Source organism: Chanodichthys erythropterus, chromosome 12 (assembly GCF_024489055.1).
Source record: "Chanodichthys erythropterus isolate Z2021 chromosome 12, ASM2448905v1, whole genome shotgun sequence".
In the NCBI taxonomy this organism is placed as follows: domain Eukaryota; kingdom Metazoa; phylum Chordata; class Actinopteri; order Cypriniformes; family Xenocyprididae; genus Chanodichthys; species Chanodichthys erythropterus.
This window is the reverse complement of record NC_090232.1, coordinates 30,604,197-30,619,383: the sequence shown is the minus strand read 5'-3', so window position 1 is coordinate 30,619,383 and position 15,187 is coordinate 30,604,197. Positions and strand designations below refer to the sequence as shown.

At 38.2% G+C, this 15,187-nt stretch overlaps 1 protein-coding gene across 8 annotated transcripts in view; it reads left to right on the top strand.

Moving 5' to 3' along the window:
- Positions 1 to 15,187, top strand: part of znf827 (zinc finger protein 827) — a 77,859-nt gene that overhangs the window by 45,984 nt on the left and 16,688 nt on the right. For all 8 annotated transcript variants that reach the window (XR_010896583.1, XR_010896582.1, XM_067402643.1 and 5 more), the window contains exons 6-8: positions 7,668 to 7,907; positions 9,452 to 9,506; positions 9,595 to 9,695. Coding sequence is in view for 6 of the 8 variants with exons in the window: in XM_067402643.1 (XP_067258744.1) it covers positions 7,668 to 7,907; positions 9,452 to 9,506; positions 9,595 to 9,695 (396 nt within the window). In the remaining 2 variants the exon portion in view is untranslated. The remainder of the gene's footprint in view (positions 1 to 7,667; positions 7,908 to 9,451; positions 9,507 to 9,594; positions 9,696 to 15,187) is intronic.

Genomic DNA, 15,187 nt, shown 5'->3' with positions numbered 1-15,187 from the left:
ATGAGCATCAGCTCTGCTTATTTGTGACCCAATGCTAATTTGCGCTGCTTTTCTTAGATTGTGTTAGTCATTATGTCAATGACTTGACTGCTCCTGTTCTTTAATTTGCGCGTCAGCAGTAGATCACTCGCAAAACTTGGCACTCCCATCGGTGCATTTGTAGAATTACATTCTCACGCTAATTTGCCCCGTTTAGTAAATATGGCCTACAATGTCTTAAAGAGACTTTTACCATACAAATTGTCAAATGGATAACTACCATAACACAGTGAATCCTGAGCTTGCATTTCGAAATTCATTGCTTTGAACCATGACCGTTAAAATATCCATACCAAAAAAGGAAGAAAACCCCCCAGAAAATCGACTTCTTGGTTGTTGGATGGCTAGTAGACCACCTTTACCCATCCCCAGCTTAAAAGATTATCCCCACATGTATTTTGCAACTGCAAAAAGACAGTCTTTTCACCATCTAGAGTGAAGATACTCCTCCACATGAAATGAAACCACTGTGAGGCCTGCACGGCCATTTGACCATTTCCTGCATCACACACAACCCGGCATCCATCCAGGAGCCTCTTCAGGGGCATGTGGAGCACTGATTCTCTCTTGCTTTCTCTCTCTGGCTGAGCTGAGGTGAGTGTTGCATCATGATGTGCTGAATTATTGAGAGGCTGTTCGGCCGCTGGTCTGGGATCAGCTCTCCCTTGTCTCTTTGCGGGTTGCGGTTGCTCTGGACCTCTTTGAAGCAGCTGAACTTTTCACCTCGTGTCTAAGCGGGTCATCTTTTCCGTCGGGCCAGAGGAGACGTAGTGCAGAATGACAACCTCATTCTCTATCCTCCTCCACCTCTGTATCACCCTCTCTGTCTCTTTCTTCCTCTTTACCTCTCGCTTTTTTTCTTTTCTGTTTCTGCACCTCTGATGCTTCGTCGACTGGCTAACTAATCAGTTTTTTTTAATTATGACAAAAATGTATATTTACCAAGACTAATATATGTAATTTGCCTGTAAGTAGTGCTTCAAAATGGAATAAATTTAAAGACTCAACCTTTCCAAGATGAAACAACAATAAATTTGTCTCTCTGCCTGACTGTTCACTTGTCGAACAATGTAACCAATCCTGATTTTCTATCTTTATTTCATCTGCCTCATCAGGCTTCCCCGTCCTTTCCCTATTTGCATCTCTTCTGTGTGCATCAATTCCCTTTCTCTCTGTCTGTCTCATCTCCAAATTCATATTCTCAGGCTACTGTACAGTGCATCAAAGTGCATGTGACAAGTGGGGTTTGCATGTGTTGAATGACTAATGCTCTGAGGCTGTTTAGTATGCCAAACGGATGCGGTGGGAACGATGGTTGATTCATGCTTTCATTGTCTAAATGAGGGTGATGAAGTTTGCGGCGCGTGTCTTTGTTACCAACCTTCATCGCTTTATTATATGACGCCTCTGAATTGTTTGATGTTGAAATACTGGTGGGTGAAAGAAGACACATAATATAATTATAGGTAGTTTACTTGAAACCTTTTGTCAAGTTGACATGTCCTGTGGTGTGACGTGCTATATGCTGTCTGAAACTATTTTTAGCAGCATTTTTCCTGTTTGTATTGATGCATTCAGTTTGTTTGAGCCAACATTAACTGAGAAACTGCATGCAATATTTATACTTTAAAAAAGTAACAACTGAGTATTATTTAAAATGAAGAGTTATTGCAAAAGGCTGACTTAAAAGAAACGGTCTTGTTCGGCTTTGGTTTCATTTTCATTCTGTTCCCTGTTCCGCTTTGCCTCTTCTGTTTCTGTTTGCTAGTTAGTTTCCTTAATGTCTGATTATGTTCACCTGTGGTTCATTTAGTTCCTTCATTAACTGTGTATTTAAGCCTTTAGGCTACGTTCAGACTGTCAGTGTAAATCTGATTATTTGTATGTCTGTTTGGAATCTGATCTAAAATTATCGATGTCCACACTGTTTATCACAACTGTTCAGATCCGATTTGTGTGTCCATGCCGCTTTTTTTGTTTTCCGGAATATCTGCAAAACAACAAACGCAACATGGAGGGGTTTGCAATATAGATGTTGTCTTATTTACAACTTGACAATGTGTCAAGTGCATCTTCTGGGGCAGCGGCAGAAATGTAGGAGGCTGGTATGAGCAGCTTATTCCGTGCTGTTGTCTCTGCCGGTTTAAAAATATGTCTCCGTAATATTGTCATTTTCTGCTCGTTTAGCACTTTGCAACAACACAATGTTGTTTCTGCAGCGACTTTAATCATATTTTCTGTAACAACTTCTGATGTTTACCTTTTACGTGCCTTGAGAAAGTCAGATAAACCATGCACAATCTGATCAGGGCTGCGTTTCCCATACAGTCACGACTGTTTTCCAAAACCGTATTGTCACAAACCTGTTAAATTAATCCGTTTGAGATAGAATTAATGCTAGATTTTTTGCTATAAATTACAGATATGGCGTCTGAGGACTAATTCTCATTTTTCTCAGTTATTTTGCTTTATTTCCAGATTCAATCAGGCTCGTTCCTACGTACTAAAGCACATACACACATGCGCACTCTCCAAAAAAGGTGCTTAAAATCTAAAATATGTAAATGACATTTGTATATATTCAAAACTAAAGATAAACATTGTACTTAATGTCAGCTTGCTTATTTTTCTCACGATAACGATTAAGTGCACATCATAAAAACAAGAAACTGTGCTTCTAACCATCGAGAGCTGTCGTTCAAACCACACAAGTTTGCGATGCAGTTTGCGAATGTTCGTTTGAACTATGGTTTTGCGAAACACCACATTATTGAACTATGTTAGTAACGATGGAACTTGCAATGTTAGTTGATTGAAATTAAATTAAATGAAACATAATTTGAATAGGATTTCAAACCACATATGAATGTAGTTTGAAACGGTAGTTTTTTTTGTTTGTTTTTTGCCGTTCACACTTGCTAAATCTGATCGGATTTCAATCGGATACACAAAATATGGATTTGGACTAACAGTCTGAACGTAGCCTTAGTTTCCTCAGTGTTTTGTCTGGTATTGTTTGTTTGTGTGAAAATGATATATGAGTTTGATTCCTGTGTTTTGTTGCGTGTTTCAAAGTGAAGACTTTGTTAATGAATTTCCTGCGTCGTGCAATCATTACCTTGAACGTGATAGAAATGTGAATTTGAATTTTATAATATTTGGCATATGATATTTAAACTAACATCTTAATGCTGATTAGAAAAAAAAAAAAAAAAAAAAAAAAGTGATTTTTTTTACATCAACTACAGACAGTTTAGAACTGCATCAATTAGAAATTACAGTTTAGATTTTGTAGTGTATTGATGACTTTAGGGGGGTGGCCAATATGGCAATATGACCAAATTTGTATTTGAGTAATTTTATTTCATTATAACAATATAAGTCATGAAATAGTTATTTTTTTGAGTTTTTCATGTACAATAGGTCTAACATTACCATTCAAGTAAGAAACGTACTATTAAAGAAATTTAATAATCAATTGTAAAAATAAAAAGTGCATAGTCTTCACTGTATGAAATACACATTGATTCTTATTAAAGCTATAAAAGTTATTCATTCAAGAGCAGTAGTTGATTTTCTCCTAGTTTTGTTGTTTGATTAACATTAAGGACACAGACAGCAGCAGGTACAGTATATTAGGCTGCTTGTATCAATTTGTCCTTCTCCCACCTTTCATTGTCAGAGTCAGGAAATCATTGAGTGTATTTAGATACACATTCTTTAGACCATTAAACCACATGCATTAAACCATTTTCCTTTATCGCTGTGAGGTCATAAATAGCATAAGCATAAACAGATTAATTTTTCAGCTAGATTTTTGCCCATTATCCTGATTTTGCCTGGTATGTAAACACCTTAACCCACACTCTGTTGACTTATTGAAGTGCACGTGTGATATGTGACAGGAAAGCATCCTTTAGTGTGGATTCAAGTGTATACTCTGTTGAAAAACCAGCATATGCTGGTTAGGTATGTTTTGAAGCATGGCAACTGGTTTAAGCTGGTCCTTAGTTGGTCACAAACTGGTTTAAGCTTGTTTAACCTGGTCAAGTGCTGGCATTAAGCTGGATCTAAGCAACTAGATCCGGCTCAGGACCAGCTTAAACCAGCTCATGACCAACTAAGGACCATCATAAACCAGCTCAAACCAGCTGCCATGCTTCAAAACATACCTTATCAGCATATGTTTTTTCAACAGGGTATTGTACACTTCAACTTTTTCTTGACACAAGAAATTATAAATATGTATTCTCATCCCGTGCAACCAAAAGAGACATGGTACAGTTGGAGAATATGTTTTGGAGGTTTTAACATTGCTCCAATTTCATTTTGACGTCACTACCGGGGAATACACGCAAGCACCAAAACTCAACAGGTCTGTAGCACATGCGCTAACCACTTTACCATAGAATCGGCATGTCTGTGTTTTCTGCACTTGTGTAAGATTGTCAGAGCTCACAGGAGAGATTTAACAGGCAGGAATCTTTGATAGACCAGATGGCTAAACAGATAGTTGCCACTGGTCAACCTCGGTTTAACCTCCCTGCACCACTGAGCTTTCAGTGTATGTTTCCTTTCTGTATTTACTCATGATAATTTTGCTTATCTAACACACTGGCTATTTTAGATGCTTTCAAAAAAGTGACGATTAGGGTTGTGCTCTCTTCCTCATAGTGACCCGTTCCCTACATCACTCTTTCTATGTACATGTGTACAAATGCAGTTGAAAGCAGTTACTGACGTCACTGAACCCAATTCGAGAGTGCATTGATGTGTGTGTGTGTGTGTGTGTGTTGTGAGACTGCGTGTCCCCTAAATGACCCCAGCCCTCAATCTGGCTCCAGGCACTTTATTAAGGGATTAACGGGCTAGTGGTTGTCAGTGTCCCCGTGTGCCTTTGCCTCCTCCAGCTCCTGACACCTGGGCACACTACTGACCCCCCCCCCCCCCCCCCCACACACACACACACGCATACGCACACTTGCACACGCTCAGACACTGTAAACATACACTGTACTCGCACATAATCTAGGTCAGAGCCAGACAACAACACTCCGACAGACCCTGCCCAATAACGCTCGCTGTTAACGGGAGGGGTGGAGGTCACCCGGCCTACCCACAATCTCCTGCTCCCTCGTCTCTGGCCAGACAAAATTCGTATGGTTCCGCCCCCTCTGCCCCCCCGCTGTCTGATCAAGCGTGGTCACCCCTGAGAAGCATATGCCATCTACTGCTCAGCTGTACATACTGTCAGAAGTCTGATCTGATAAGAGAAACAGGCTAAATGTTTTTCTACCCTCAGATTCGAATGCAGGGAGCAGACCTCTTTGTTTTTCTATATCAGAAAGGCTGAGTGAGTTTACAAGAGCTGGTTTTAATTAAATGAACTGTGGAGTTCCTATGAGCTCACTGAGTGTCTGTCTTGTTTGTCCTGTCGTGGCGCTTGCGTGTTTTTTAGGCTAACCGAAGAAAGTTCTTGAAACCTTTTGAAGTTTGTAAATATGCTGTCAAGTTCAACCCCTTATTGTCGTGTTCTGCTTTATACCACTACACTTTATGACACAAAAACAAAACACAAACGCTCCAGGTATCCAGCCAAATTTTGCCATTTGTTCGACTGGCACTAAGTATTTTCTGGTCCCCCTTTTTATAAAAACAAAAACAAAAACAAAACAAAAAACAAGGAATTGATTGTATTTGAAAGAGTTTTGTTGTACTCTTTGTTTTTGGCTTAGCCTTGAGCAGTGAGTAAGAAAAAAAACATTCTGAGTCATTTCGACCAGATTTCAAACCCCCTTTTTTAAGCCAAATTATAGACATCTGCTTCAGTTTGAACCGCCTTTGGTAAAAGCCTTATCTCAATGATGCCCTTGTCTCTGTAGCAGTTTAAAACTCAAATGAGTCACAAAGTGGACAACCAGGCTCAAATTTAAATATGTTGCACATGACAGTGAGTTCATGTCTGTGCTTCCTTTGGCGAGGGGGCTTATAGGTTACAAAATCTTGCTTCTTGGTTTTGCACAACGCAAAAACTGTGGGTGATTACCAGGACATTGCTATGTGATTGCCTGGGTGTTTACTGGCCCAATTAAAGAGAGCCTAGTTATGGCTCAGGTCCTTCCTTCACTGCATGTCTATGAGACTGGGCTGGACTGGGTTGATATTTCATAACGCAATGACAAAGGTATACAAAGAAATTATGAACACATGCAAAAATGAGAGAACCAATGAAAAATTAATAACTGATCGTTGTAGTCAGTGTATGCTTTTTTCTGTGAGCTTTTTATATATAAAACCTGTAGCTTTCCGTTTTTGCCAAATATTTTGTCAGATACATACCTTAACTAAGTTAAATGTTTTGTTCTTCCCTCATATTGTGTATTAAAGCTATTAAGTGATTCAGCAAGTTCTAGTGGCTTGCAAGATTTTTTTTTTTTTTCGATTCTGCTACAGATGTGGGTGTGTGAGATAAAATAAATTTCTACATTTTTTGAATTCTTCCCTTATATTTAAAATATTTAAAAACCTGCAATTTAGTACGGAGATATATACGTATTCAGATACAGTGTTGGTGTCAAGAATTTGCCTCAGAGCAAAAAAGAAAACAAATAAATATTATTATTGCAAAAAAATTTATCCAAAAATACTGCGTTGAGTCAAAATTCCACATGGAATGCATTCTTTGGGTAGTAATAAAAAAAATTAAATATTTCCCATCCTATAACCAAGAAATGTGAAAATGACATTGATCAGGGTCAGAAACAAGTTTTTGAAAAATTCATGGAATTTCAAATAAATGTTATTATTGATAAAATATGTAAATATATATATATATTTATATATTTTACCCACTTTATGCATTCTAATGTTAAGCATCTATTTTCAACAGTTATTATAATAAGAGATGTTTCTTGAGTTCCAAATCAGCATATTATAATGATTTCTGAAGGATCATGTGACAGTGAAGACTGGAGTAATGGCTGCTGAAAAACCAGCTTTGCCATCACTGGAAAAATTACATCTTAAAATAAATTACAATAGAAAACAGAAAGGTTTTAACGGTAGTGTAGTGGGGGTGTAATGGTACACTAACATGACAGTTCAGTACGTACCTTGGTTTTCAAGTCACGGTTCGGTACAGAACGTTTTTTTTATTAAACTGTGAAACTTTTAGATTACATGTAAACATCGAACAATCGTCTCTTCTTCTTCTGTGATTTTACTGGTAGCAAACAACGTTACTGTAATTTTTTTTTAATGTAAAATAAATAAAAAATTATCACCTGTGGTGGATCTGCTGCAAAATGACTCAAAATGACTTGTGACCTTAGTGGTAAATTTTTCCAAGAAGCATCCAGAGGCATCCGAGCACCTTATGCCTGATCTTGCCTCAGGACTGCCACTGACTATCACATGTGCAAATGGCACCACTCCGTACCATTGATGCTGTTGCCAAATATACTCCTTGTTCTGGCCACTTCTGCCAAAAGCTTTCATTACTTTAAATCTTTGCCTGAAGCTGAAGTTCAACAATTTTATTTGTTGAAATCCCATGAACTGCTAATTAGATCAGTGTTATTATGGTCATTTGCAAATGGAATAACATTGATTTTAATTTGTGTTTTCAGAGAATAACAAAGACGCTTGCATCCAGAACGTCATAGTGAAGGCGGAGCCTATGGAAGTGGACCCGCCCCTAGAATTGGCCCCACCCTCCTCTCATCTGCTGGGTTTCAGCACTTCAGGGGCATGTGAGAAGAAGGAACCAATGGTCAACCTCCCAGATCCTTTGCCCCGCCCCCAAAATGACCTCTTCTCCCAGGACATATCAGTCAAAATGGCCTCTGAGCTGCTTTTCAAACTGTCTGGTAAGTCTCTATAAAAGAAGAAACAGGGTGGACTGTCCGTTTTAAAAAAAAAGAGCTTTCTGCAGCGACAGTCTTCATGTTTTCTTCTTCATCGTGATTGCTGCACTGACACACTAGAGAGTGGAGGGATATTTGTGGTGTTAAATGATGGCAGGATTGAGCTTTTCTTCCAAGAGCGTTCTGGGGATTAGCAGAGACAAACCTGCCCCCAGTGCTCCTCGCTGCCAGCTACGGCTCTTTTTAAATGCCATCTAGCACCTCGGAAGCCGATCACAAAGCCCCCCTCCACACACACACACACACACACACACACACACATATGTATATATATATATATATATATATATATATATATATATGTACATATATATACATACACACACCCATACCTCACACTCACGCCATTCGCACCCTCCCAACTCCCCCCTACCTCATGGGAGTGGTGTGTAGCTGCACAGTGTGTATGTATAACCCCTCAACCCTCGACTCCCTCAGATTGTTCTCAAACATTCTGGCTCAAGCACACTCGGTTGCACACACTTCCCTTGTCTCTCTCTTTCTCTCTCTCTCTCTCCCTCTTGCTCCTGTGCAGCATCGTCATGGCAACGCAGAGAGCCCTTCCATCCTCTGTGAGCCGTGTGACCGAGAGGGTGTCAGGGAGAGGGGGCTTAGGAAGTGCCACCCAGGGAGCAAGGTCATTACCAGACCACCAGAAGAGAGAAAGACAGGCAGATAGACAGACAGACATAAGATACTGTTCCCTTTTGCCCTCTGTTTTTTTATATTTTAAATGCAGTTTTGCAAAACATGATTTTAAAAATATAACCACTGCAATCCCTGCTGAAAAGACTGTCTTTAATCAGCATGCATATTCAAACATCCTTAAAACAAAATACATTTGTATAAAGTAAAATTGTGTAATATATTAAGACCTCTTTTCATATAATATATCTTAAATTTATTGAATTCTAATATTAATTGAAATTTGTTAATATTTCTTGTAATATTGCCTCAATGGGAAATATTTTTTTTAAACCCCACTAAATTTTGTTAGATTTGTTCTTAAAGCAAGAAAAACAGTTTTAAATGAGAATTCAATTTATATTCTCTGAATATATTTATTCAATTTCAAGTAATATATCTTGTTTTGAAAATGTTTCTATTTTTACTGGAAAATGAGAATTTCAAAATTATACATTTTAAAGGGGAAAAAACTATTTTATAGCACTATTGGTGAAACTGGATGTTGGTCTACCAGCAAAAGGACCAGTGTGCAAAACACAATGTATGCTGGAGACCACCGATTATATATATATATATATATATATATATATATATATATATATATATATATATATATATATATATATAATTTTTTTTTTTTCATCAGGGATGGATTATTGGTCAGTTTTATTAATCAATTGTTCTATTAACAAACAAAAAAAAAAAAACATATATTTACACTGACTAGTGGTAAATGATTTTTGTAAGTACAACATTACAAAAATGATTCTCTTTAATTCCATTGTGTTTTTCTTTTTCAGAAAAAGTAAGTAAAGCAAATGAAAACAAAGACAATGCATCATTCGGTATACACAGGTAGGTTTACTGTTGTGCGCCTGATATGCTTACAGAATTTAGCTTCTCGCATTTAGTGAATCTAATGGTAGCTTTTTTGATTTTCCAGCCCTTTCCTAGACGACCGCTTTAGACAATCACCTTTCAGCACGCGCTCCAAGAGCTCTTCCCCAGCTGAAGCCGGATCTTCAAGCAGGGTTGCCCAGCAAGGTAAGAACCTCTCCTCCGCACCAGCCAAGACCATTACCGTACTCGTATTCAGCGTCCATAATCGACACACCTAGTAACCGATCATAAATATTTCCTACTGTCCATGAAACTGTACATTTCATTGTTTCTTTTTTTATTTATTAGTTTTTGTCCCTATGAGAGTGCTATTATTTTTTTAGTGTTCCCTATGCATATTTAAACATAAACAAAAAACAAAAGTACCCTCACGGATGACTGCCACATAAACTAACACAAAACAACAATATCAAGTCCTGGTCTTCTCTTGTCTTCCACTGTCATCACTCCTCCTTCTGGAGCTCCTCCGTGGGACTCGAGACCGGTGTGCCGTGCAGGCGACGCTCATTAACACACGCGCCGCTGGTCTCGCTCCGTTCCCATGGCTCTCGGCTCCACCCTGCTTGCCACAATGACAATGTAGGGCGCATGTCATATGATGTTTTTACCTAATATGTTTTGTTGCGTTAGTGTTAAGAATATTCAACATATATGTTGCGATGAACATCTGGAGAGTGGAGAAAAACTCTCCAATAATTCTTTCCACTGACCATTATCCCCATTGTTTTTAGTGAATATTTGTATGTATCTGGCATCACTGGTTTTTACAATTTAATGTAGGCCATTAGGCTATTATGTTTATTTCAAAGCTACTGCCCACTAACAAGTCATTTTTATGTGGATTTGGTTTTCATTTTGGACCTTGCTCACATCTACATAGATCTATGCACGTAAGCCACCCCTCTCATCTAATGCGAGGCTACAGAGGCCCCTCGTGCTCCCACCCAGCTTTGAGACCGCTGCACTGGGCAGCTGGCACTCCCTGCCTCCCTCTACTGGCCCCTCTGGCAAAGGGTAATTAGTTTGCGCTCGCCTGGCCCGATTCCCTACACCAGTTAATGAAAAAATGATTGGGTTTTTCGTGTCCAGGGTGCGTGAAAGTTAATTCACTACACACTCAGACATGCGTTCATTCTTACGCGCAGACACAAAGCAGACGTACACAAATCACATAAGAGCGGCCGGGACCTTTGCCTATCTTTTTTCATCTCTCTTTCTCCTTATAATTCTTTCTGTTACTCCATCTTTCTTTGGCGTTTTCATTGCTAAGTGTATAACACCTTATGACCTGGTGTGGGTAGTAACTCCTACTCCTTAGTTAAGACAAAGAGCTCTAATTTTTTATTTTTAACAGCATAATCAGTGGTTGAAAAATAATGAATTGCTCTAAAATAGTTTTGTATTTATGCCAAAGAGAAACTTAATCAGTGTTTATTTGCGTGTGTCTGTATTGCCAATTTGATAGCTTTTGTATAAAAATGGCCTTTATGTTGCACTTATATGCATCAGATGAACATCATTGTCTGCTTTTACGTCTTAATTTCTTTCTTTTTTTTTTTTTTGTACTTAATTTGCATTATCATACTTAACTTCATTGGGTCTGTTTCATTTTGTGTGTGTGTTCTTGTATAAATGGTTTATGAGGACATAAATGTGTATAATGACATGGGTATTACAACGTAAACATGGTTCCTGTGTCCTTGTAACCAAATGGCTTAAAACATACTAAACTGTATTTTTTTTGTATTATTATTCAAAAAATGCAGACAATTTCCTGTGATGGGTAGGTTTAGGAGTGTTAGGGGATAGAATATACAGTTTTTACAGTATAAAAACCATTACGTCTATGGAGAGTCCCCGTAAACCACATATATGTGTGTGTGTTTGTGTGTAAGAATACTCTTCTATCCTCGACTCTTGCCCCAAGTCATCTTCAGCATCACTGCGGAGGCTGTCTCATCTCTCTCTAATAACACTAATTAAACAATTAACCACTTCAAGGCATTGATGTAGATACTCTAGTGTCTCAATTATGCGTCAATGCCTTCATTTTTTTTGTTTCAGGGTCATGAATTCTGTACATTTGACCCCAAACATTGCTAACCTGCATCCAGCTGGCTGAACAAGCAACAAGCTGGATAGTTCACCCCCAAAAATTATATTATCATTTACTCACCCAGAACATAAAAGAAGATACTTTAAAGAATGTCCAAAACAACAATTTGGACCCCACTGACTTTCATTATATGGACAAAAATCTCTGAAAAATTCTTTAAAGCATTCTTTAAAGTTCTGTATCTTTATGATTTTTAAAATTCTTTTGAAATTAGTCTCTTATGTTCACTAAGATTGCAATTATTTGCTCAAAAATAAAAAAATAAAAAAACAAAAAACAGAAAGAACAGTGTTTATTTGAAATAGAATACTTTGTAACATTAAAAATGCTTTTACTGTCACTTAAGATCAATTTAATGCATCCTTGCTAAATAAAAGTATTCATTAAAAAAAAAAAAAAAAAAAGTCTTACTGACCCCAAACTTTTAAACGGTAAGGTATCTTTGTTTTCTGAAGAATAAAAGAAAGTCATACAGGTTTTTAAAGAAATGAACGTGAATAAATGACGATTATCATTTTTGGGGGAACTAATCCTTTAAGCTTGTTAAGAAGTCTGGTTGTCACCCTTGTTCCAAAAACATATATTGGTTCCCAGCAATGCTGGTCTTTTCAACAGGGAAGGAGGGAGAGAGATTAAGAATGTATTAGGTGAGAGTCATATGCATTGCACAGGCATTCGTTCGCTCATGTCCCCCCACTGAGGCATTGTGGGAAGGTGCCATCTTTTCCCTGGCAGTCCCCAGGCTCTGTGTCACACCAGAGCTGTCAGCACCACATCACGCCGCACTGCCTCTTGGTGGGACGTGAGTCAGACACACAGGTTCATATGAGCGGTGTGATTCAGTGGAACCGTGGGCCCCGGGGTGACGAGGCTGATTCAGTGCCCTGTGTCTGATTGTGTGCTGCCTTTTCTAAACTCGCTCATAGATTGAAGCAGAGGGCAAAACACCCACTGTAGTTTTAATTAAAGCTCTTATGCAGTGCAGGTCAGCGCGGGGGACGGCTGGGAGACGGCACACACATGGCATCGTTATTTAATTATGCGGTTTAGCGATGCTAATTCATGCTGGTAGTGTGGCAATACTAATCAAGTTGAATCTTTAAGATTGAAATATGGTCAAAACATCATCCAGTAATATTAAGTTTGATATCAACAAGTGCTCAAAGGTGTCAGAGGTGTAAGGAGATGGTGCTTTGGGGTAGAGTATAAATTATGCAAAAATTAAAATTCTATTGTAACATCAAAATTTTTGTTTCCATTCGTGGAACATAAAAGAAGATATGGTGAAAAATATTTGTGAACAGTGTTGATTAGACCCTGACATTTGTCAAAATACACTACCATTTAAAAGTTTGGGATCTGTTAAGATTTTTTAATGTGTTGGAGAATCTCTTATGCTCACAAAAGCTACATTTATCTGATCAAAAAGTAATTTAAAATAACTGTTTTCTATTTTATCCATTCTGTTTTCTCGTATGCAGTGCAGGTCAGTGCGGGAACCTTCATTTTGTTCCAAACATGTATGACGTTCTTCCATTCTTGGAACACAAAAGAAGATATACTGAAAAATATCTGTGACCACTGTTGATTGGATTGTTCATTTTTTCAAAATACCTTCTTTTGTGTTCTGCAGAAAAAGAAAGTCATTTAGGTTTGGAATGACATGAGCCTGAGTAAATGATGAGAGAATTTTTTATAATTTTTGGGTGAACTCTTTCAACTCTTTTAACTTTCAAATGAGAAAAAGATGGTTTACTGCTCAGCACACCAAGAAAAAAAAAGAAGACATCTCTTAAAGAGAGATTTAATTTCTCTCTTTCAGCAGGGAAATTAAATGGAGACCAAATGGTAAATTTAAAGTCTACTTCTCTGATTTGTTTATAAATCAAATAAAAGGCCAACAATAAAAATAACTACCTAGGTTAGCTGATTACCTTAAAAGTCCATAGATATCACTGTCAGTTGGTACTGCCGTTTACACTTTCACAAGTGGATGCATTGAGACCTGTTTTCCTCTTTGTTCATGTGATGTTCGGAATAAAGCGTATTACTCACACTGAAAACACGAGCATAGGGAGGCAGAGAGAGAGCGAGCTTATTACCATTACTGTACAAAAGTGACTGTACAACTTATTGTTGATCGGCACTTCCTGCAGACTGGGATGTCTAACTTCCCGTTCTATGCTTTTACTGTTATACTTTTACTGTATATCAACAATTGTCTCAATTGTATCCGTTTTTATTTCACCTAAGGAATTTTAAAAGAAACAGACAAAGTTGTTATTTATTTAAAACATAACTGAGAACTTCTATGAAAGAGTAGTGTCTGAGCCATAAACGTTTCTTCTGGGACATAATTTTCCTATTTTCCCTTGTTGGCTTAAAAGTGAAGTAATGTGCCTTCTTTTTCAGAGGTAAGTAATACATCAGCAGTAAAATCGAGCAGGCAAGCAAGGACATCATTTATCCTTATGTCTTTGAAAATAATGATGGATTTCAGAACTTAACACAGGATAGATGGCTTACATTAGTATTAATGGGTGCTCTAGGACCAATATAAACCATGGCATCTCTGTCCATGATAACAATGAAATTGACACAATGACATTAGATTGCCCTGTAGATCTATATTTATCTCAGACGCATCTTTCAACCAAGATCGTTGTAAGAAGTAAAGGGGCTCTTTCAGCATCATTCCCTCTGACTTCTTGAGCAAACGTGCCGACAAGTCAGACAAGCCTTCCCATTGGACCACTTTGAGACACTATTCCCGTCAGGACTTTTGGTTTGGTCTCTGGCAGATACGAGCAGCCCCATGAAAATGTCCTTTAGGTCTTGCGTCCAAGGCCAGTGCATCTGCTCTTTAATTGCCACCATTAAATCCTCTCTGATATGCCAAAAAAATGCTGTTTCTCCCCAACCACTTGCCCCCCTTTTCCTCGCCATGCCCCCATCAATCCTGAGGCTGCATTGCTTATGACAGCATTTGTAAAAAATGTGCCTATTTATGAGCAAACCACAAGTCCAAAGGGACGGGCACACACCCGCTGCATATCCAAAAAGCCCATTGCATGTTTATTGAATGGATCAGAATGCTGCGGTACATGCATTACTAATAAAAAACCCTTGAGTCATTGATATGACCTACAAACCCAAAACATGTATCTCTGAATGCCTTGATGATTAAAGACCTTTTCTGATGTAAATCGCAGACTTTTTAAAATAAGTATACATATTTCTGTTCTGTTTCGGCTTGTAAAGAAACATTGCTTAACATTTGGCATCCTCTCTGTCTCATATTCCGTACAGAAAAATGGCCAGGCGTTCATATTGCACCAGACATTCATTTGAAGGGGCTGTGTTGCATGATGACGGAATTTCTCTTCGGTTTATATATTTATTTATCTATTCATTTATTTATCTCTCTCTCCCTCCTTCCTTCTGAAGAGAGAAAAGGCGTGGCGCTGCATTTTAATTTGACGCCGAGCCAACCACCTTCATCAGAAGGTTAATTCAGCTG